This window comes from Dromaius novaehollandiae, chromosome 1 (assembly GCF_036370855.1).
Source record: "Dromaius novaehollandiae isolate bDroNov1 chromosome 1, bDroNov1.hap1, whole genome shotgun sequence".
Taxonomy (NCBI): domain Eukaryota; kingdom Metazoa; phylum Chordata; class Aves; order Casuariiformes; family Dromaiidae; genus Dromaius; species Dromaius novaehollandiae.
In genome coordinates, this window is record NC_088098.1 from 87,444,016 (window position 1) to 87,468,323 (window position 24,308).

At 45.2% G+C, this 24,308-nt stretch overlaps 2 protein-coding genes across 3 annotated transcripts; one reads left to right on the forward strand and one right to left on the reverse strand.

The window, feature by feature from the left end:
- Window positions 1-4,478: 4,478 nt before the first annotated feature.
- Window positions 4,479-12,526, forward strand: C1R (complement C1r). Of its 2 annotated transcripts, XM_026113329.2 has the most exons (11): window positions 4,479-4,890; window positions 5,740-5,968; window positions 6,207-6,399; window positions 6,580-6,723; window positions 6,949-7,145; window positions 7,647-7,794; window positions 7,879-8,000; window positions 8,593-8,671; window positions 9,106-9,246; window positions 10,918-10,992; window positions 11,242-12,526. In XM_026113329.2, the coding sequence occupies exons 1-11, from the start codon at window positions 4,883-4,885 to the stop codon at window positions 12,042-12,044; spliced, it is 2,139 nt and encodes a 712-aa protein (XP_025969114.1). In that variant the 5' UTR covers window positions 4,479-4,882; the 3' UTR covers window positions 12,045-12,526. The 2 variants fall into 2 exon arrangements, with proteins under 2 accessions (XP_025969114.1, XP_064375209.1); XM_064519139.1 differs by lacking the exon at window positions 5,740-5,968 and having other exon boundaries at window positions 4,495-4,890.
- Window positions 12,527-14,858: 2,332 nt separating this feature from the next.
- Window positions 14,859-24,308, reverse strand: C1S (complement C1s). Its single transcript, XM_026113330.2, has 12 exons — window positions 24,173-24,308; window positions 23,659-23,723; window positions 23,027-23,231; window positions 21,587-21,764; window positions 21,216-21,341; window positions 20,228-20,427; window positions 19,893-20,046; window positions 19,519-19,634; window positions 19,219-19,297; window positions 18,826-18,963; window positions 18,231-18,305; window positions 14,859-16,104 (listed from the first exon to the last, which is right to left on the reverse strand). The coding sequence occupies exons 2-12, from the start codon at window positions 23,661-23,663 to the stop codon at window positions 15,311-15,313; spliced, it is 2,070 nt and encodes a 689-aa protein (XP_025969115.1). The 5' UTR covers window positions 23,664-23,723; window positions 24,173-24,308; the 3' UTR covers window positions 14,859-15,310.

Consider the following 24,308-nt stretch of genomic DNA (forward strand, 5'->3'; position numbering starts at 1 on the left):
GACCCTTGTAACAGCGTGTTTTCTTCTGACTCGTGTTTCGCTTGGCAGCAGCCTGTGCAAATCGCTAGCCTGCTGCAGGAAAGCAGCCAGTGAAGGCTGCCGTCGCTGGGCGGCGGCAGACAGCGTTGGCCCGGGGCCTCGGGACCTCCCCCAGGGGCCAGAGGTGTGGGGGGGGGGTCTTGGCGGGGCCAGGCCTGTGGGAGAGCAGGGGCGGGGAGACAGACAGCAGGGGTGGACTGAGGCGGGGAGGAAGATGCAGCTTGGGTTGCGCTGAGGCCCCTTTCACAATAAGAGCTGGGCACGAAAGGAGCAGGGCCGGGGCCACACCTGCCCACTTAGGGCAGCGGGTGGCACTGCCACGGGGCCTGGCCCAGCACCTCGCAGCTCCCTGTGCTCCTCCTTGCCCTCTCCTCTGGAGTAGCTCCCGCACTCCACAAATGAAACCCTTTCCCTGAAGTGCGGCTCCTCAGCTCCCTCTGGAAAGCAGAAATTGCCAGCCCAAGACAGCAAGAATGGCTGAGATTGCCCGTACCTCTACAGCCATGTATACAAACCACCAACTCTTGCTTCCTGGGGATATGTCATGTTTTTCTGAGGATCTTGGCCTCAAGCAGGATGGCTAGAAACCAGAAATGGTCCCCAAACTTAAGGATTTTCATGTAATCATGTGAAATCTGAGGACTGAGGCTACAGGAACTAGCCCATGTTCATTGCACTCATGAGCGTGTCCAGAGGGTGAGGAAGGCTCAGGCTCTCTTTCCACCCCTCGTGCAAGAAACCAAGACTAGTGTCTCTCCTTCTGGCTTTTCTTGTGCTGTCTCCCCATGGCTGCCATAGCTCCCCTGGCTCACAGCTCCTTTCTACAATCGGAGACCAAGAGACAGACCCAAAGGAGGTAAGGTCCCCTGAAAAGAGGCACCAAAGACAGATGTGCTCTTCCGAGAAGACATCCGAAGGGATGTAGACAAGCCTGCAGGAAGTTATTTCTGAAGGAAATTTGGACTTGTCTCCCTCACAAAAGTTTGAAGGGCTGGGTACTCAGAAATATGCAGCTACCAACATCACAAAGAGCCAAAAGCTAGGCAGATATTGAAAATATGGGCCCTTTTTAAGCTGGGAAAATGGATTTTTCCTCCAGCAGCTGATCTGGAAAGTAGTATTCTCCAAAGAGCTTCTTTTCAGGGAAATGAGAAGATGAGAGCCATGAGAAGAGTTCTGCTTCAGAACACATGAAAAGCAAAGGGTGGGGGAGCTGCAGCTGTACCTGTAAGTATTGACTTCATGCTCCTGAAGGTTGTCTCTGAAGACAGCCCAGGCTGCAACACTCTGTCCATATCGACAATGCAAGGGTGCCACTGTGTGGGATACAATCAAACTCAATGGGCAATCATAGCCAGGCCACCTGGCACCTGTATCACGCCTCATCTATCTGCTCCATGCATACCTCCATGACCCAGTCTGTCATCACGACCCTCTACATTACCCTCATAATACTGTCAGGCTGTAAGAGGCAGAGCTTTGGCTGACAGCAGCCAAAGCCTAGTTAAGCTGCTACCCTCCTTTCAGTACTCTGTACAATGAGAGCCCTTCTGAGCTGCTTCTGATTGCCAACATCAAGCTCACTTCACCATGTCCAGACTGCTATCCTCCAGACTGTGTGATCAACAACTAATTTCAGGGCGTGAAAAGCACTGTACCAAGGGCTGGTACAAACTTTTCTGAGCCCACATCCTGGTTTGATTGTAGATGGCCATTGCCTTTAGGTAGTTAACTATGCCAGAGTTCAGGCATCCACATAATTGTCATAGAAGCCTGTGAGGTGACATGCTGAATGATTTGCTTCTGAGTGGTTGACAACCATTATATCCATGACAGCATCTTGCATTCAGGAAGCAATCCAGTCGTGCCAGAACGATAGACAGGAAAAATGGGTAGGAAACATACCCACTTGAGGTGGTCCACAGTCATAATAATCATAAGGAATAGTATTCCAATCCATTCCAGAGTTTCAGTAGTAACTACCATCACTAATAACTTGTCTTTTCTTCTGTAGCCATGCTGTAGGTATGGTGCTTGACCCATGCCTAAACCAGATGGTGACTGCAAAACTATACTATATCATTTAGACAAAAGCCTGTGGGAGGTGAGGATGCTAGTGGAAGATCTGGGATAAGGTCTGATATTGGGAGTATATTCTGACTTTGCTCCTGCCTCTCACAGAGTGGCTAGTGCTATGGAACTACATCCCTTCAGGGGTATTCCACTTTGCTCTGCTCTGTGATTTAGAAGACACAGAAACAGACTGCCAAGGTACTGCTGCTGCTTGCCACTCCAGGGGGAACACCCACTATTATAGGCCTGACCCTTCTTTTGGAGCAGGTTACCAAGGAAGCCCCTGTCCTTCTCCACATCAACATAAGCTGCAGGAGTGCATCATCTGGAAAAGTGGTAAGCCATTAGATGGCACAGCCTGGCTGTGCGAAGCCCAGGCCTTGAGACTAGTGGTAGAGTGTCCCAAAAAGTCAATGAAAGTCTATGCAGATGAGAAGTCTGACTGTTGGGTAGTCAGGCCAAAGGGTTGAAGGTATAGTGCCCAGGGAAAGCAGATCAGTGTTTACAGATGAGTCTGGTCTGTGACCCTGTTTGGAGGAGTGTTCTATAGGGCCAGTGGAGTAGCCATAGGAGGCCCAAAAAGGGTATTTCTCTGTCCTCCTTGCTGGATGTGTTTTGGGGCTGGAGAATCAAGTATCCATCCCATCTTCTGCTTCCCAGGAGATGAGGGGGTTCTCACAGCAGGTGATGATGTCATGAATGTTCCTAGGCTGTAGAGCAGCTTTCATTCCCATCCTCCTTCAGTTTCTTTGCACTGGCATCGTCAAGATCTATTATCCAGCTGTCTTGTAACCCAGCTGAGTCAAGGAGGCAGCAAACAGGTGCTAGTTTTGGAGTTCTGTGGTGCTACATATATTCTGCCTATAAGCAATGAAAGGAACAGACCTCCTCCCTAGGAACAAGTGGTATCCAACACTTCCTAGCTCCTAGCTACCATATTTCTGTAAAGAGGTTTGCACACAGTATCTGAAGGGGGACATCACCAGTAGGAGCACTGAAGCAGAACTGAGGGCATAGATATATTGGCCAAATCAGGTAGCTCTGCTGGACCTGTATGAGAGGTGGGCTGCTCCAGACAGGCACATCCCAGACTATCACTCTTTGCTTTACCACCAGAAGCACTCTCCTAGTACCTCAGATCATGTTGGCAGGGAAAGAAAAAAGAAAGAAAGAAAGAAAGAAAGAAAGATTTGCCTTGAAAGTGCCACTGGTAACTTCCAGTAGTGCCTTCTGGATATAAGATTATTTGTCAAGAACACATTGAAATTATGTTTCCTTACAAATGATTCTAAAATCCCTCTGTCTATCACTGCTTTGCAAGTGAGAGAGTTCCTCTCATCAGTGGCCTGCTGGTAACAGGTCTTCTGGATAACAGCTTCCAGTGTTTGCCACCTTCTTTCTGGATGTGGTCTCAGAGCACAAGCTTCCCTTCTGGTGGGACAGTAAGCCGGCAGGACCTGCTCCTCTACAACACAGGAGTAGGGCTGCCCAAGATGTTCATCATGCAAAGGAAATATTCAGAAATCAGGAAGTACCAGGATTAATATCTTCCACTTAATCCTAATTTTAATGTGTGAGGCTATGCATTGTTATGACAGAGGCACTAATTATGTATTTATGTGATCTTTTTCAGACAATAACTCAAAGATGCTTGATGAAGAGGTTCTCTTGCCTTCAATATACTTCCAGAAATACCCTGAGGAAGCTTCCTTCATTCTTTTTAATGCTGTATTCATCCCCATTCAACATGTTTTCATAAGTGTGAACTATTTCCTATGATTTCCATTCAAACAACTTGTTAGTTTCTCTGAAATCATCTATAACTTCTAAAGGAAAAAAGTAAAATGGTGTCTTACTGGTTAACCCAAAATCTGAAAGCCAAGAAATGTTAAACTTCATGAAGTTGGTGCCACAGAACATGATAATACAAGACTTAAGCACTGTGATGATAAAAGCCTGACATGTGTTTGTAAGTTGCTATCTCTTTTTGCTCTTCCATTGAATAGTAAAGGCCTTGTCTATCTTTTTTATCCTAAAAATGCTTCAGACAATTGCAGAACAAACAGTGAGAATGGTCTTTGAGAAAGGATTTATTCTGATAGTGTTTTTAATTCTATAATTTTGTTCAGTTTTATTAATATCTATTTACCTCAAATGTCAGAGGTTTGAAGTTCTTGCTTTCCCTGAAGCTCCCAGTTCACATCTCAAAGACTCTGAAGTGCTCTTTGACAAAGCAGCATGGAAAAAGACTTGACTTCTTTGACAGTTTGATTTTTTAAGTTTACACGCAACAATTTGTTAACATGAAACTTTCTGAATTTCTTCCTATACCAGAAAACTGCCAAGGAATGAGGGAGTCTTTATAGGAGGACATCATTAGGAGCAAACAAACTCAAAGCAGTTGTTGGAATGCAAGTAAAATCATAGTGAGAGGTCTCTAATAATCATTTTTCTGCCTTCTTGCCCTCTTCTGTAGAAGAGATGGATCACATCTGCCTTGCTGGCCACCCAAAGCATTCCCTGGAATATGTGTTTCCAAGGTTAATGTCAGTATCGGAATTCCAGCAATTCAGCAGCAGAGGGCAGCAGCCACCAGGCTGACAGAACCTATTTTCGTGCCAGGCGCTTTGTAATCTGACTTGCTCTTCCCTCCCTCTGCCTCTCCCCACCTATCTGAGGGGGCCAAGGGCTTCCAGCTGATCACAGCTCTGGAGCTGCGGCTGGGACAGCAGGGAAGACAGGGAGAGGTGCGTGCAACGCAGAGGAGCACATGGACATGTGAGTGTGGCCAGCTTGGGAGAAGGGGGTGCACAATGGCATCTTTCTGGGGAGGGAACTGGAGGATTAGGCCCTTCCAGGAAGAGGAAGGAGTCAAAAAGGCCAAACTCATGCCCTACTTTCCCTCCATTAAACCTCTGTCAGGAGATAGGGTTAAGGAAGAATGATCTTCCTGGCTGATCTTCTCATGAGATGTGAGCACTGAGTGTGTTTTGGAGGAATGCTAATAGTCCCATTTCTCAGAGGGAAAGAGGAGGCATCTGCAGAGTGAGAAAAAATGAGGCCTCACATGGATCTTCTTCTCTTAAAAGAGGCCTAGCTTTTTGCAGGAGAGGGAATCAGGCATGACTGTGTAGAGGCTTGCACTGGAGGCACTGCAGGATTGCTCCCCAGACAACTGAGCTTAAGATCTTCAGATCCCGACCAAATGAACTGGGCAAAGAGCCTAGAGTAGCAATGAACAGAAATGACCCCCCTGGCCCGAAGTCAAAAGGAACCAAACTGATAATTCAGCCTTCCTGCCGTTCTTGCCCCAGTCCCAAGGGATCCACTGCATGACCAGTGGGAACAAGCAGCTATTGCTCAGGGAATTCACCCATGTTCCTTCAAACTGCTTCCTGGTTTGATGAATCTCCTTGACTGGACCACAGTGCCTTACTGGTACCTGGCTAGTGCTGATGTCTCCATTTCAGCAGTCTTCCTTGTTCATGAGTAACACAAGCCAGAAGCTGGACCTACAACCAGGCCTGCCATGTTTGGATTCCACTAGACAGTGCATTTGTGAAGTCTCCTCTGATTTTGGATGACCTAGTTCTGCACTATGTTATAATTTACTTGCCATGTTCACAGGTACCTCCCTTTTTTTCTGGCATCCTCCCTCTTTTTTGGAGTGATCAATTCCAGTCCAGTCCCAAGAAAGCTTTTTGGGGAGATCAGATCCCCCAATTATCCCAGGCCATACCCCAACAACAACATCAGCAACTGGGATATCCTCGTTCCAAAAGGCTATGTGGTGAAGCTGACCTTCAGACATTTTGACCTGGAGCCATCTGAGTCTTGCTTCTATGACTATGTTAAGGTATGGGCAATAGATACTTGGGCCAATGAGTGGATGGAGATGGGGATCTAGTGGCCACTACATGCAATTACTTTTCCCTAGCTCCTGGTCTCCTCTCACTTTTCCCACAGAGGAAAGGGAAGGTGTTAAAGACTGTAATGGGTGGAGCAGGTACTGGCAACTCATGGCTGGGTAATAGTGATGCATGGAGCAGTCTGAATCTCGTGAGGCTACAGTGATTTTCCCTTTACCTTGGCAGATCACAGCAGACAAGAAGAACCTAGGCCGATACTGTGGCCAGCTTGGGTCAACCACAGGCAATCACCCTGGAATAAAGGAGTTTGTATCTAAGGGGAACAGGATGCATCTGGCATTTCACTCTGATTTCTCCAATGAAGACCATGGCACAGTCATTCCCTACAAGGGCTTCCTGGCCTATTACCAAGCTGTGGGTTAGTAGGGGATATTCTCAACATAAAGAAGGGAACTCATGTGACTCCAAACAAATTTTCTTCTTGTCAAGCAAATAAAGAGAAGCCTTGAGTGGGATATGGATCTCTCCATACTTTCAGTGTACGGTAGATAGGTTTATCTCTTTCCTCCCCTTATCAATGCATCTCTTGTCTCTTCAGATGTAGATGAGTGTGCACCTAACAATGCTGAGGAGGAAGACAAGAGGCCTCTGTGCCAGCATTACTGCCACAACTATGTGGCTGGCTACTTTTGTTCTTGCAAGCCTGGCTATCAGCTTCAGAGCGATCAGCACTCCTGCAAAGGTAAATTGAAAGCCTGGATAAACTGAAAGATTGTAAGTTGAAAGACTGTAAATTGAACTGTAAATTGAAAGACTGGATAAACTGAGGAGGGTTCCAGGACAGGAGCTCTTCAGCCAGTAAGGGTGGGAGACTTCCAGATTGGAAGGGATGATTTGGGGAGTAATTGACAGGGAAACAGAAGACACAGCCCCCTGTTTTGACCTCTACTCTCTTCCTCTCCACTAGTGGAGTGCAGCAGTGAGTTGTTCACAGAGGCATCTGGGTACCTGAGCAGCCCCGAGTACCCCCAGCCCTATCCTGAGGACCTCCGGTGTAACTACAGCATCCGTCTGGAGAAGGGCCTGTCTATCATTCTCAAGTTCTTGGAACCCTTTGAGATTGATGAACACCAGCAAGTCCACTGTCCTTATGACCAGCTGAAGGTAGCAGAACTCCAGATGAGCAAACTCTGCTTCCAGCCCTGCTGGCAGGCCTGGACAGGGATTGTGCAAATACCACCACTGGGACAAGAAAGCTGGGATCAGTACACAGAGCATGCTTCAGCATGAAGGACTGAGCTGTTACCTTGTCCCTCCTTCAGCGGTCTTAATTACCTTTGTCCTGAAGTCAGAGGCCCTGGGTCACAGGCCCCAATATCCCAAAATGGGCCAAAAATATCCTCCTTCCAGTTTCATCTCCTTTGCTCTAATCAGAGGATTCAATGGGTTAATAGGTCTGATTCCCATGATAAGGGAGAAGCAGAGTTTGTTCTGATCCCTTTGTTCTGATCTGATAGTGCAGACATCAGCAAAGATGGGTCAGACAGACAGGCCTGTCTGCCATCATAGGCAGTGTAGCAAACTTGGTCTGGACTGATATGGGAATACTGGAGCAGAGAGGTATGTAAGTATCTTTCTGTCTCTGATCTGTGTTTTCATTGCCAGATCCAAGTGCAAGGGAAAGAGATTGGTGAATTCTGTGGCAAGGCGTCGCCTGGCAGCATTGAAACCAACAGCAATGAGGTGGATATACTCTTCCTCACTGATGAGTCAGGGTTCAGCCGTGGCTGGAAGATCCACTACACCTCAGAGAGTAAGAAGTTTCTTTCCCAGAGGCTAGTGCAGCCTATCTATGCCATTTGTTAATACCCACTCACTTCATCCCCTTCTCTAACAGAAATCCGATGCCCACAGCCTGTGCCACGGGATCAGTTTACCATCATCAGAGACCTGCAGCCTATGTATCAATTTCAGGACTATTTCATTGTCAGCTGCAAGGCTGGATATAACCTGATGAAGGTGAGCTCCCTTGTCCTCTCACTTCAGCTACATTCTGGCTTCTCTTCAGTTTGTCTTTCACCTTTCGCTAAAGCTTTCTTTGGAGAGTTCACCCCTGGCAGCCTCTTTCAATGTCCGTTTTCCTCGCTTCTGTAGGCTTTCTTCCAGTATCCATTCCTTTCCTAGCTCCCTCCCTTATGCATCCCCTGTCTCACACAGGAGCAAGCCCTGGTAGAATACAAAAGAACGAAGATCTCAGGAAATACTGGGGAGCAATAATTTATCTTTGGAAGGCTATGAAATCAGATATGAAGCAGAAAATGTTTCTTGCCTCCCTTGCCATCCTATTTCCAAGGCTGGGTAGAGCCACAGTTTTGTCACATTATAAAGTTTGCTGGCTGCTGCTGTCTTGACCTGCTATGGAGAATTCATGGCCTATGGCAAACACAGAACGGAGGGAAGCCAGCAAGGGATGAGGCCAGGATATAGAAAGCACAGCAGAGAGGAAACTGAATAGCAATGGAATGATGGGCAGATAGGATAATATTTTGATGTGGGGAAGGGAATGTCAGGCTGTATATAGCCAATGATGATGTTTTTCTCTCCCATGCAGGGCAACCAGAAGCTGCTGTCTTTCACTGCTGTCTGCCAGGCTGATGGGACATGGCATCAATCAATGCCCCGCTGTGAAAGTGAGTGAAATGAGAACTGGGATTATGTGCCCTGCACTGGGTTATCCCTCCAAGAACAGCTGGGGATTTCATCCTCTATGACTCAATTTGTCTGGTTGGAAGGACCCATGGAGATCATCTAGTCCAATTGCCCACTGTTGACTTGTGTTACATGTGTACACTCCAGCAAAATCTTAAATGTTTTTACTCCTTTACAAAAAACACATAGAATATTACTAAAATATTGATACAATGTTGTATCTAAAAAAATCTAAAAATTTAAAAGCAAAAGATATCCAGTTTGGGATGAGTTTTGGAACTATCTGTCTGCACCAGCTGTACTAGCTGATCCTCTCCATCCTTCATATCATGGCCATCATCCAAGTTCAGCCTATATCTACAGTCAATAAATCTGTCTTTGATTCATCTCCTTGTTCTTTTTTCCTTTTTTGTAGTTGTGAACTGTGGCAACCCTACAGAACTGACCAACGGGGCATTCCGTTATGTTAACAAGCCTGCAAGCAACAGCTACCAGTCAGTGATCACATATCAGTGCAATGAGCCATACTACCACATAGTCACCAGAAAAGGAGGTGGTGAGTCTAATCCCACACAGATATTGAAATCTGTGCATGAAAAACCCTCTCAGATCTCCAGATAGAATCACCCCAATCTCCATTCCTCAGGCTTGAGGCTCTTGCTTTCTTCAGTGAAGGCTCTCCAGTCTTTCCGTGGCTCTGCAGTGCAGATCCTGAGGCCTGCTGCCTCAGCCTATTCTCACCCTGCTGTGTTCCCAAAATCCTTCACGGCCTTCTTCCAGGCACTCCTTAAACATTTATGGAAAGTTTTATTCTTGCATCTGTAGTTCTGTAGTCATAATTCATTCTTTTCCGGTGGATTTCACTCTTTCACCAAAATCTGGCGCATAGTATCTTGGATTCATCAAAATTCTGAAACGTGAGGAACTGATTGCACAAAGCTAAGATAGTACAGATGCACTAAATCGACTCACACTCCACTTCAGTGTTATGTTCTTCACCCTGTTTAGAATGTTGTCCAGCAGTAGAGACATCTGGGGGCTAAATAATATACACACCGATAAATCTATTATTATATAGCAGGTCAGAAATTTAAGGGAATGTTCAAAACCATTCATTTGCCTTCTGTTTCCACCTGAGCTTTGATTTGATGATAAAGGAACTTTGTTTACAAGAACAGTATAAAGAGTTCCTGATTTCCTTGTTCTGACTACTCATTTAGCCTCTGCCAAAAAAAATGTAGGATTTTAACCTGAATCAGTTCCTGGACATGGATGCCAGCACAGACAATTGTGCAGCATGCCTAAGAGAGGTAACACACTATGGTATTGGGGCCATAAAGCAGCTGAGGGTGAGCAGATACAGGAGTGCTTTAAGTTGGTACTACTGTCGAATTTGCTTATCCTTGCACCTGAGTTAAACTCCTTGCCAAAGGGTCAGAGCTCTATCTTATCAGAAAGAATCAAGAGCAAGTGAGTATCAGCACCAGGGTGTGTAAAATTCTGATGGGGATGTGACTGTGATTTAGTCAGATCAAAAGTGAACAAAGAGAACATTCAAACAGTTCAAACATTCAAAGCGAACAGCAAACAGTTTATTGAGAGCACTTAATAAAGTATAAGATAAGTTGTATAGAAACTATTTTTAGTTGCTAGCATTTCATATACTTACAGACTTTCTAAGAAAAGCCAGAACGTTAGAGGTATTGGGATTTGTTTTGAGAGATGCACATTAGCTGAGCTGCAATATAGCTTCAGAAATTTATACTGAACATGTCCAGTAACTGCTTCATCTTACTCTTGTTTCTGGAACTAGCCAAGTTGTCTTATTCTCTGCAAACTGCAGAGATCAGAGAGTTGAATCTAAGTTCCATATTTCCTCTCTCCCTTCTTTGAGCTTAATAAGGTCAAACAGTGCTCTGTGAGCATGTGGACTGAATGAAGATAGACTTCTCTCAGCTGTCTCCTTAGGCTTTTCTTCCATAGAAGCAGTGCCTGAACTTTACCAGGTGATTCTTCACCTGGAACTGAGGTGCTTAGAGATGAGCATGCTATCCTAGAGGGAAACATCTCAGACTGTACTGCAAAGGGCTTTTCCTGGGAAAGGGTGCCTTTATGATGGAAGGGCTGAGTGCAGTATGTGGGATACCCTGGAAAGAGGTACCCCTTCTTTCTTCTCACTCCACATCTGCAGGCCTGGTTCTCATTCACTTCCTGTCTCATCTTCCAGACAGATTCACCTGCTCTCCTGAGGGAACCTGGGTGGATCAAGATGGCCATGTGAAGATTCCTATCTGTTTGCCGGGTCAGTAAAAAACTCTGACTTTGTCTGGTGCTTAGCAATCCACACTGGGAGTTAGTACAAGGCAGAGAGGACATGCAGGGAGGAAGGTGAAGAAATAATATTTTTAATAGTGTCACTGAAGGAGGATAGGGAAATCCATCCAGGAAGGTAAAAATAACATCAAGTTGAACAGCAAAGAGATGATGTAGGAAGGAGAGAGACCAGCCAGTGTAAGAGAGGGTGTGACAATCTCCTTCCCTCTCTCTGCAGTGTGTGGGAAGCCGGTCAATCCTGTTACTGAAATCCAGCGGATTTTGGGCGGCAGGTCAGCAAAGAGTGGCAGCTTCCCTTGGCAGGCTCTGACTCACATCCATGGACGTGGAGGTGGTGCACTCCTGGGCGATCGCTGGATCTTGACTGCTGCCCACACCATCTTCCCCAAAGGTGTAGGAGGGAGCAATAAAAGCCTGGACCAGGTGGCAGAGGAAGTTAACATTTTCCTTGGCCACACAGAGGTAGAAGAGCTCCTCAAGATGGGTAACCACCCTGTACGCAGGATCTTTATCCATCCAGATTACAGCCCTGAAGATGAGTATAACTTCAATGGAGACATTGCACTGCTGGAGCTGAAGTACCCAGTAACCCTGGGCCCTACCATTCTGCCCATCTGTCTCCCAGATACTACCAACACAACGTTCTACATGGATGGGCACATGGGCTATGTGAGTGGATTCGGTGTGGAAAAAAACTTGATTTCAAATCATTTGAAGTATGTGAACTTGCCAGCGGTTGCTCAGGAGAAGTGTCAGAAATGGCTAGATGATTTGAAAATAGACACACCTATGGTTTTCTCTGAGAACATGTTCTGTGCTGGCTCCCTCATAGTCAAAAAAGATACCTGCCAGGGGGACAGCGGAAGTGTCTTCACAGTGCTAGATATAGTGAGTGGTCGCTGGGTGGCAACAGGTATTGTTTCTTGGGGTATTGGCTGTGCCCAAGGTTATGGTTTCTACACCAAGGTCCTCAACTATTTGGACTGGATCAAAGGGATAATAAGGGAGGATAGGCTCTGAATGTCGCGATCCTATTAGCTGAAGAATCACTGATATCATAGGTTTCCAGACACAGTAAATCCTGTCTGAAGCTCTTGATGATGTCATAAAGGCTTTTCAAACACACAGATCATGTCAGCTTCATCATGAATGCTTCTGAAAGCCACCACATTGTTTGATAAATTTTTGGTGACGTCATCAAAACTTGCCAAAGCTGCTGTCCCATTGGCTAAAGCCTTTGTGGATGTTCTAATTCTTTCAAATGCAATCTTACTATTGGATGTAGCCTTGATAATATTAGCAAATCTTGTGACATCCAACATGCTCATCTGAAGTGCTGATATCATAAGGCTACTGCAGTCTACTTCCCTGTAGCGTGGGAAGCCTGCAGTACAGCAGACCTTCTTGAAGGATGTAGTACTTTGTGCTGAGTACAGTGTGCATATGCCTCTTGGCATCAGTGAGATTCTATCAATATTAAAATCATTGCTATAGAAACCAGATGTGTTATGTTTTGCTGTTTCTGTTTTTAATAGCTACTAAATATTCCCCACCACCAAAAGCAACTTACAAACTTTATCTATATATGGATTGCTTTACCTACTACTAAAGTGTTTCCTGGTCTATAATGGCTATATGGCAGTTGCTCAACTGTCACAAAATGACCATTAGAAAGATTAACCACTCTGAAACTCTATATGGTTTGGGGAAGGGGGGGAGCAAAAATAAATGGTCTGTGCGAAGCCACTTCCAAAAAGTAAGGAAGAGATCTTCCTCGAAGACCAGGGGGAAAGTCTGGAGAAGGGAAGACATTCTCTTGCTGGAGGAGGATCAGGTTAGGGAATACTTAAGCAAACTGGACATACACAAGTCCCATGGGCCCTGATGGGATACACGCAGGTGTGCTGAGGGAGCTGGAGGATGTCATTGCTAGGCCACTCAATCATCTTTGAAAGATCGTGGCGATCAGGAGGGGTACCTGAGGACTGGAAGAAAGCAAATGTCACTCCAGTCTTCCAAAAGGGTAAGAAGGAAGACCCAGGGAACTACAGGCTGGTCAGCCTCACCTCGATCTCTGGAGGGAAGGTGATGGAGTAACTAATCCTGGATACTACTTCCAAGCACATGAAGGACAAGAAGGTGATTGGGAGTAGTCACTCGATAGCCTTCTATGATGAAATGACTGCCTGGGTAGATGAGGAGAGAGCAGTGGATGTTGTCTGTCTTGACTTTTGAAATTGTCTCATATAACATAGGCAAGCTAATGAAGTACAGGCTAGAAGAGCAGACAGTGAGTGCATTGAGAACTAGCTGAATGGCTGAGCTCCAAGGGTTGTGATCAGTGGCGCAAAGTCTAGTTGGAGGCCAGTAACTATGAGTGTACCCCAGGGGTCAATACTGGCTTCAATCCTGTTCACTCTATTTCTCAATGACCTGGATGAAGGGACAGAGTGTACCCTCAGCAAGTTTGCTGATACAAAACTGGGAGGAGTGGCTGATACACCAGAGGGCTGTGCTGCCATTCAGAGGGACCTTGACAGGCATGAGCAGCAAGGAACCTCATGAAGTTCAACAAAAGGAAATGCAGAGTCCTGCACCTAGGGAGGAATAACCCCACGCACCAGTACAGGCTGGAGGCTGACTGCTAGAAAGCAGCTCCACAGAGAAGGACCTGGGAGCCCTGGTGGACAGCAAGTGGTACATGAGCCAGCAATGTGCCCTTGTGGCCAAGAAGGCCAATAGTATCCTGCACTGTATTAGGACTAGCATTGCCAGCAGGTTGAGGGAGAGGAGCCTTCCGCTCTGTTCAGCCCTGGTGAGGCCACACCTGGAGTACTGTGTCCAGTTCTGGGCTCCACAGTACAAGAGACATATGGAGCTACTGGAGCACATCCAGTGAAGGGCTACTAAGATGATTAAGCAACTGGAGCATCTGTCATCTGAGGAAAGGCTGAGAGAGCTAGGGTTGTTTAGCCTTAGAGAAAGAAGAGAAGAGAAAGCTTGGAGGCAGGGTGGGGAGGGATCTTATCGGTGTATATAAATACCTGAAGGGAGGGTGTAAAGAAGATGGAGCCATCTCAGTGGTGCCCAGTGACAGGACAAGAGGCAGTGGGCCCAAACTGAAACACTGGAAGTTCTGTTTGAACATAAGGAAAAAAAATTTACTGTGAGGGTGACTGATCACTGGAACAGGTTGCCCAGAGACATTATGGAGTCTCCATTCTTGGAGATACTCAAAACCTGACTGGACATGGTCCTAGGCAAAGTGCTATAGGTGACCATGCTTGAGTTGGGGGGGAGGAGGTGCTAGATGATCTCCAGAGATTCTCAGCCATTCTGTGATTCTGTGAAGAATAAAAACCATTCAATTTCCAGTAGGTCACAGTTCCTCAGGAATGTAGTATATAGTTACTAACCTGGAGTTACTAATCTGGAGCAGAAGACTCCCCTAAAGCATGTCAAGTAATATTGTCCCATAACACTGCCTTCTCTAATTCAAGCAGCATTTATTTCTTATCCAACACAATAAAGTCTGAAAAATAAAGCCCTGAGGGCAGGTGAATGTGAGAAGTTTGAAGATGTCTCTTCTGCTCAGCTTGATTCAGAAGTCTGAAATCCTTATTGCTGGTAATGGTTGGTTACTGAGAGGTAACCAGCTCAGAAGAACCTCAAAAAATACTCCTAGATAGAGAGGTGAAGTACCGCAACTTACAGCTTAATAAAAACCTTGGAGCTGGCAGCACAGTTGCTCGTTATGTGATTGGACACTTGATTAGGGAGTCTCAAGGAGAACTAGCTCTATTCCAAGAAGAAAGGCAATTTGCACATGATAAGCAGATTTGGACATTCTTTAATGCTGTTAGATATTCTAAATGATACAAGAAATACAAAAGTCAGAAGCCGGGCTCTGAACCTACTCTGGGAATCAACAATTATTCTCTCTTGTCTTCATTGATATGTCTCTGTCAGGTGGAGCATGACTACGTTTGCTCCAAGTGGGAAAAGATGGGATAGTAAAAATGAGAGGAAGCAAAAGGGGCCTCTTAATATAGAATAGTATCTTCCTCTTCTGCTGCTATGAGTGGAGGAAGAAAGAGAAATTCCATTCCCAGACATAACAACAGTGGGAGAGACTGGTATATATTCCTGACTCTCCACTCAGCAGAGAGACAATGACCGTGTTGGCTTGTTATACACAAAAAGTGAACAGGATAACAGTCAGCCTTCCTACCTTAACACGTTACCCTCACATTTAGGAAGAGTGACAGTGCTCAAGGGAGACAGAACTAATCCTGCCATGTTTCTCGGTCTTCATGCTTGCTCATTGTCTCTGTAATCCAGTCCAAATAACGCACTACTTTGGTGTAAAGACCAAAGGTACCACATCTTGGTCCCCAGGAGATCAACCCAGCCACATAGTACTGACTATCATTAAGGGGATCTTGGATGGCATAAGCTCCACCACTATCCCCCTTACAGCTGTCCTTGCCACCACCAGCACAGATCATATTGTCAGTGAATCGGTAAGCACTGGAATCAGCAGAGCCCTCTGGCTTAACAGAACGGCACTTGTCCATGTCCACCACAGGAATCTGGGCCTTCCAAAGATAACGAGGCAGTCTTCCTCTCTCTTTCTGGCCCCAGCCAGCAATATAGCCCAGAGTCCCTTTTCGCAGCTCATATTCAGGTGATCTACCAGGAAGACAGAGGGGTGAGATGTTTGGGCCCATCTTCACAGGTTCCCTCAGCTTCAGTAGTGCAATGTCATTATCAAAATCTGTCCTAGTTTCTGCAGGCTGCTTCTTCCAACCAGGATGGATGAATGAAGTCTCTGGAATCAGCTCTTTGGCCTCCCGGTTCAAAGATTCTTCACCAACATCGATTACACCAGCATACATGGTGGGCTTGTCATATCCCTCCAGCACATGAGCTGCAGTCATTACCCATCTTTCAGAGATGAGCACCCCACCTCCTCGTGGGTGTCCAAAATAGACCTGCCAAGGAAAGTTGCCCTTTTCTGCACGGGTCCCTCCAAAAATCTTTGCTGTCTCCTGGATGGGTTTACTGGGCACCCCACAGACTAGGAAGAAAAGAAAAAAGAAGGAACCAGATGGGAGAATTAGCACTTACAATTAGGAAGTTCTTGGGTGCTACTAAAAAGCCCATAGTGCCCTCCTTCCTGTCTCCTGTAAATCTTTTTTGGCTTTCAGTAATTTATATTCTGTGTCCCAGGGTTTGCAACTAATGTTTACACAAAATTTCAAGAAAATTCAAGCAGAAATACTGTCAACACTCAATACAGGCAGAGAATACCCATTTTCAAATCTTGTTCTGGAAAGAAAGCAGAACATTCACAACTGCTGTCACCCAACCAGCACTGGGTATGTCAAACCTCCCAGCTTCATCCCATTCTACTTAGCATGTCTGCTTTGCTGGATATGTCCTGTAGGCAAAGGGATGTCTCCTTGAAAGAATATTTGCTTAAGTTCTTAGAAATCTGATACTACTATCTAAAAGTATTTCTGTCTGAACTCCAGATCATTTCAGGTTAAGTGTTCTGGTTTGTATTTATTTGTCATTGATGTTTTACCAATTTTCCTCCCCATTCTTTCAGTATGTAGAATCTTAAGCAGTGGGTTAATGAAGATCTTATCTGTGAATCTCACAGATGCAGAGATGCTGCATGATTTTTGAGTAAAAATGTTCTATAAGGTTTTGCAAAATAAGAACATAAGGGCAAAAATTAGGCTGATCATTCTGACATAACTAGGAAATTGATTTCTTTTCACATTGTTTGGTTTGCATTGAACCCATAGTCATATAGGCCAGAGATTAAAGAATTATAGCTACTTAAATGAGATAGTCTTTGTTAAATAATTTCATGGAATATTAAAAAGATTTACGCTGGAAGGGACCTCTGGCTGTCTCTAGTCATCCCTATCTGCCCTTCCCCCTGCCCTCCTAAGTGCAAAGCTAGATCAGGTTGCTCAGGGCCTTGTCCAGGTGACTTCCAATCATCTGACAGGGTAGTGATTCTTCAGCCTCCCTGCACACCTGTTCCAGTGCTCTGAAGGAGCATTATTCCTTAAATATAGTCAGAATTTCCTTTGTTGCAGCTTGTGCCCAATGCCTTTTATCCTTTGGCTGCATCCCTCTGAGAAGAGTCTGGCTTTATCTTCTTTATAATCCCCTTTAAGGTAGTAAATTCCCATAGCTTCATCTTTCTATTTGCTTTCTAATGGTTTTGTGCACTGGCGTAGCCCAAGTCACTGGCTGGGCTGGCCTTTAAGAGAGCTGAACCATTCTCAGCTGGGTCTTGTACTGTAAAATGCCAGTGAGGATTTGGGGGGTTGGAGTACTGAACAGGCATGGTGCACCATTAGCCATAGGGATGCTGCCCCCTAAGAGTGGAGTGGTAACCTGAACAGCCTGCAAAATACATAAGACTTAAAGTGCTTTGTATCAGCTGGAAATTAAGATTCAGACATAACTACTTGCAGTCAGCAGCACAAGTAGTACCCATCCACTTCCTTTCTCAGTGTCCCTTAAGTACACACATTGAAGAGGTGATTAAAAGGTTCTGAACAGAGATACTCCTTGAGTTGTCAGACCCAGGAAGTGTGGCTGAATACTGAACGACACAAGCTCCTTAAAAGCTGAGGCTATGACTTCCAATGAGAGTGGGGAAAGTTCTTTCCCCATAGTACTGCACCAGTAGTGCCCAGTGGACAACTGAACCCAGGAGTTTGAAGAGAAGCTACAGCTCTCAGTGTAGCTTGGGAAGGACTGCACAAGGAAAGGTCCAGTATGGCATGGTTGGATATCTCTTTTGATCTGCCAGGTTTTTTTGCTACCTGCAAAGCAGACAGAGATCTAAAGCTCTGAACAACTTGAGAATATCTGAGAATATTTTGCACATCTGAAGGTGGGGAAACTGGTGCAGAAGCACACACCGACACGTGAAGAGGTCACATTACATCAGACATCCTATTGAGTTGCCTACCTTTCTTACCTTTCTTCTTTCTGCTGTCTCCACTGACCTTTCTTAGGAGCTCACAGCTTTCAGAAATACCCTATCCAATATGATTCAAACTACATAGAAGGAATCAACTGTTATTTCAGGCCTAAGAGTTTAAAAACAGGGAAATGAAAGAGGCAGTGGTACTCACACACCACAAGCCTATATTCACAGTTTTTTGGTAGTACCTGGGATACATTTTGGTAGCTCTGTTCCCATCTCTGCACTGACCCACCGTCCATTGGCTGAGCACTGATACACCGCTTGGAAAACACAAGAAAAAAGAGTGCCATAAAGATATGCTCAAGATCAAGAGCGGATAAGTAGCATTACTGTATAAGTTGATGTATTGACCTTCTCATGTCCAAAGCAAGCACCGCTTGGTAAACATTCCCAAGATCCCCCTAGAAGTCCATAACTCCACTAGGGTACTTCCGCCCCTATTTTGGAGGGATGTCATCTAGTAGGTCTCTCAAGTCCTTTACTTTTCCACAAGAAATGTGTGCCAGATGTGACAAAAATCTCTGTGGTTCATACAGCTGGGGACTGGAGAGGGGGCTTTCTAATGCATTTAAGATCAACGGCCCAAGTACATTATGGACATTATGACAGTGCATGAAACAACAATGCAACACAAAACTACCAGCTGCAACCCCACACCAACAGGAACCTTTTCCCAGGCTTAAGCTGTAGGGATATGATCTCAGCCCCAGGATGATGCCAGTACCTTTTCTTAGGCTTTTGATTAAAGGAATGTATTTGTGTAGCACAGGCAATGCCTACCTTCACCTTTGGTTTTTAGAGTATAGTAAGGTGCATCACAGAGATAGCGGAAAACAGCTTTATACAGAGGCTCATGAAGTTCAGAGGTGTATATGGCTTGGCCATTGTCAATAGGGTTAGGTTCACCACAGTTCACAGCTGTAGAGAAGAAACAGAAATAATCAAAGATAATCAAAGGGGCATCCCCATCCATTCATTCGTTTTTTTTCTGTAGAGCAGGGAACCATTCAGCTCCTCTGGTCCCTGTGTGGTCATCAGTGCCTACTTCCTCTGTCCCTTCAGTGTGCTCACATCCCAGTCCTCACCTTTCTCCTAGTCTGGAGATGGAGTGTGTCTAGAGCAAAAAGACTCCATTCCAGACTGCTTCCCTCCATACAGGGATGGGTCACTTACGAACACAGCTGAAGTGAGAGTTGCTCCATTCACCATTGTCCTGACAGCTGGAGTGAAAAGTCATTAGGCTGTCTCGTTGCTAGGGAAAAGAACACATGACCCATGTCAGTCATTGACAATGAAACATATCTGAAATAGGCACTCCAGTGGAGGGTCCTCAAAGTGCTGTAGTGGGTGTAAGAAGCTCCCACTTATTACAGCTGTGGTGAAAACTTTGAGTTCCAAAGGTGTCTGGAACATCTGGTAGGAAATAGCAGCAGGATGCAGCTGAGTGTGTGTGTACTTTTGTGTGTAACTTACCCTCACAATTTCATAACCTTCCACACAGGTCACCTTCACATTGTCCTTGAAGCTGTATTTGTCCTTCTTTGGGTCAAGAACAGAGTTGGGGATGACACTCTGGGGACAGGTTATGGCTTTGGAGAGAAAGGAGGACATCAGTGATTAACTGGTTTGAGATTTACTCTCCTTCCAGCTCCCAACTTATCTCTCCTCAGTTATTATTTTCACCAGTCAACAGGCATCCTCTGTTTAGCCAATAGCCCCTTAGCTGTGTCTAGCAAACCTAGCAACTATGAACATGTTAACATCCTGTTGTACCATGAATCTGACCTCCTGGGACAAACCTCCCTGACTCAGCAGCCAAGAAAATGCTTTCGCAAGTGTTTACTCACGATCCCCATGGTAGCGTATTCTCCAGCCTTTGTGCTGTACTATGTGGTCTGTTTGGAAGATTATGTCCAGAATGTTGTTCCTAGTTTTGATTTCTGGAGGACCTGGGAATTTGCTGCCACAATAGGGACCAAAACGCTGTTCTCCAGAGACAAGCTGGGAAAAAAACAAGAAGAAATGAGAAATACAGATTGGAATCGACAGAAAGAGATTCCCAAGAACTTTAAATGGCAGGATAGTTGAAATTAAGGTTAAGCAGGCAGAGAATCTTCTGAATATGAGAGGATTGAGGGAGATCCAGAGCATCCTGACTCCCCTGCCTAAGTCCCACACGTACTGTTAAACTGTCGTGGCAGCGCCCTTTTGAGTCAGCCGGTTCCACGTCGAAGTCCCCACTGTGTATGGTCAACGCCACGAAGTAGCCTGGCCTCAGAACCACTCGGTACTCACACTGCGAGTTCTCTGGATACTGACTGGGATAGTTGGGGCTGGTGATCTCTCCTGATGGCTCAGTGAAGGCATTCCCACTGCAGTTCACTAGGATTGAGGAAGAAACACAGGTAGGACTCAGAAAGGAACTCATTCAGGTGTGAAACATAAACATCCCCTCTTCCACTACATCTCCAGTCTCCCCAGTAATCTGGATTAACCATGTCACCATATGGCATCGTTCATAGAAACTGAAACCAGTGCCACCATCCAATCTGCCAGGCTCCTTAACTCCCAGCAGCCTGAGCAATGGTACCTATGGCCCATCCTTCGGAAGATGACTTCCTGGAGTCCTCAGTACTAGGGAACAGCTTCAGCATATCTTTAATTTTGCTGTCTTGCTTAATTTCTCCTAGTGTCCTCTCTTTCTCCCTCCATCTTTTCTCTTACGTTCTACCTGTGATTGGGACCCCTCTCTCTCATGCTCAGGTCCTCATATTATACCTCTTTCAACATGCCCCATTTGTGACTTTGCCATCTTCTGATTCAAGCCAAGCAGCCCCTTGGCCATTTTGGGATCTTCTTTGAAACGCCCTATTTTTTCAGGGATTAAAAGATTCACAGCTAGCAGTATGCTAGAAAGGGTCTCCATCACAGTCTTCAGAGAATGTTATTTAATAGTTTCTTAATTCTCTTGACACAAAAAAATAAGAACACGTTAATGGAAATCCCCAAAGTCGCCAATTCAGATTTTGCACTGGGATGTTGCTCTTTCCAGGATACATTATCTGTCACTACAAGTTCAAAGGGTTGATAGAGAAGGTCTTCCAAGTACAATATCCCACTCAGCCTACATTAGCTCTTGCTGTTGACCACAATGTGTGTAGGTCTCTTACCTCCACATGTTTTCTTATCCTCATAAAGAAAATAATCTGGTGGACAGGTACAGAAGTAACCACCGATATAGTTATTGCAGTAATGACTGCAAGGTTCCTCCACAAAATCCGTGCACTCATCCAAGTCTGCAAGCGTGAAAAAAAAGATGAGTCAGCCAAGAAGAGGAGAGGGCCCTCAGGGCAGGATAAAGATTGGAAAGTGAAGTAAACACTAGCAGACAACAAGGAAAAGAGATCTTTATGGCAGCATTTGGACTGGTAATACTGGAAAGCAGTCCTGCCTGCTTGTAAGGAAACCCCTCCTGTTAGCTTTCCTCCCACTTCTAGCCCCAGACACCACAGAGATTCAGAGGAGCCTTTTCTAGCCTTACCCACTGCAACATAATAGGCTGCAAAACCACTGAAATGTTCCTCATTGGAAAAATCAGATTGGAAGGTCATAGTCAGGATGTTATAAGGGACACGAAATTCCTCCACAATCGGGGAACCAGGGACACGAGGTTTCTTTCGCCCACAGAGCAGCCCTTCAACATGGACCCCATATAGGATCTGCAGAAGGATACAGAGAGAGGTCTTATCTCACTACTGGAATATGTGTAATTATCAGTATTTGATTCCTTCAGGTTACAAGTGGCCAACCAGTGACTTCAAAGTTGCATGCATTTCTCAAGACATTCAGGTAGATCTCCCATGGCACAGTTATGTCACATAGCTAGCAGAAGGGGCCATTCTCATACCAAAGTTGCTGTGTGATCTACAAAGCTAATCAAGGGTGACAGACAGACAGCAGGGACTGCAGAGACTCTACAGCTGAATAGAGCGCCTGGAGAACCTGTCTCTTGCCATTTGTAAGATGCTTGAGGAGTGTTCCCTCTTATTGATATCCCAGCTCTGAAATACCTGTCTTAATTTTTCAGGTACAAATTAATCCAGAAATTTCTCTGTTAACATTCTTTCCTGAGGCGCATTTGTACAAAAAATTAACACCGCAGTTAAGGCTGTGAAACAGATCTCTGATGGTCTGCAGATCATCATCAGTTTGTTGCAAAAAGACACATTATTACAGCTCCTACTAGGGCACATCCATCTTACAAACCCACCCTGGTTTTTCTCCAATGTCTTCTTTTGGTGCACCTGATCTTACTGCCCCTTTTCACACATAGCCATTGCAGGATAGGCTAGTCTTGTTTCTTTCTCTTTGCATAGAAATGCTTGATCTTTAGTGCTTTGTGAGACAACATGGTGCAGAGCTATTGGGGCTCTAAGTTTTAAGAAAATTGTGGTGCACAGGTCAGGACAACAGAACACTGCACTTTATCTCAGCACCTACTTGAGCTCTTGATTGTTTTTAACTCTCATAATTTCCAATCAATTTCTAATTGCGTTAAACTGTCTATGTCCACTTATGGATTAACTCTAATAGAATAATTTCAGGGACAGAAAATCGATGCCTTTTCTAAGAAAATGGTCCTTTTATACACATGATTCACTGGCTAAGAATATGCCTGGCAATAGGGATGTGTTAGTGATGTGAGGAAGGTTCTTTCTATGGCTGTAAGATAAACATAGGGACGGGAACATAGATGGGACACTCAGTCGGCAGAAAATGTTCACGTGGTCAGGAAGCAAAATTCAAACTGATTTAATCGCTATTAGTGCAGATACGCTCAATCATTTGGGCTTCTTGAGGCTCAGAACAGGAAGGATGTATCTCTTCTTCCAGCCCTGAGCCTTGTACGCAGCTTTGCTGTTCTGCCCTCTACCCCATCATCTTGTCTTTCTCTCACATAGGGATGGATGGGGGACAGTACCTTCACAGAGTCATATTCGCAGTTCTGCGATGGTTCAAGATCCAGATGTGTGAAATAAAGGTGAATGCCATATCCTGGGGGGACCTGGATTTCCCAAGACTCCTGCACATCATTGGGATACACCTGAGGATAATTGGGGGACAAGATTTCACCGTACATGGAGGCTGCATCAGTCCAGACAGGAAGACAGAAGAAGATAAGGCACCTGAGAAAAGAGGAAGGAAGATGACATTGCAAAGATCTCTGCCTGCATATGAACACAGTTCCTAGAGAGAAGTTTGGTATTTGGCTGTATGTAGTATGCAGCGCAGCTCCTGGCCTTTGGAGTTTGACGCCCAGTGCTGTGGCTGTGTGGGACTGGTCTTTCTCCTGTAGCCTTTTACAACAAGGGATGCAATCTCAGTCCTGCTCTCTGCTCTACTCTCCGGCCCTCTAGAAGCTGGGAATGCTGCAGGAGCTGAACAGTGGAGTCTTAAATGCTATTCCCTACTTCATTTCCTTGCTTTGGAGGAGGCTTGTTCTGTAGGCATATTCGGACTTGAGAATGAGTACAATACTACAGGAAAGACACCTAACTGATAAAATGAAGTTATTAACAAACCAGAATTCCCCTTGGAGATTCAATAACTCACCACATCTGGAAAAAGCTGATCTTCCTTTCTGAAAACTGTCAGGAACTGGACTTTGGAGTTACAGTCTGGGACAAAAACAGTGTGATTGGTTAATGCTGCCTGTGCTTCTGTGTGTCTAGTAGGCAGGTCAAAGATCTTAACACCCCAACTTGTGGGGAATATGCCAAAGATTTGTCTAAAAAACAAGTTTCATATCATTATTTTTTCCTGCATACAGAAACCCCAAGCATCAAGGAGACATGCTGAGCTCAGTACTGACAGAATGGGGAGATGACCTCTATCATGTCACTAGTACCCCCTTTCTCCCCAAACACCATGCTGATGCATTCCCATTCATAGCAAATTAAGAAAGCACCTCCTGCCAAGATACCCAATTCATTCTTCCCAGCACCCCAAAAATTATGCTAAGACCCTGGGGTTCAGGGAATTCATGTCCTGTCCCTTCTAGCTGCCACACACAGAGCAATGTTCACAAATGTTTTCCTTGCCCATTTCTAATGTTTGCAATATTTACCTTCTCTGCATAGTTTGTGTCTGGTTTTCTTCTCCCTTTCCTTCTCTCTCTTTCTCTTTCTCTTTTTCTTTTTTGTTCCTGTTCACACCCCCCAAACATATCCAAGCCCGAGATCTAGGGAAGATGGATCTAATTT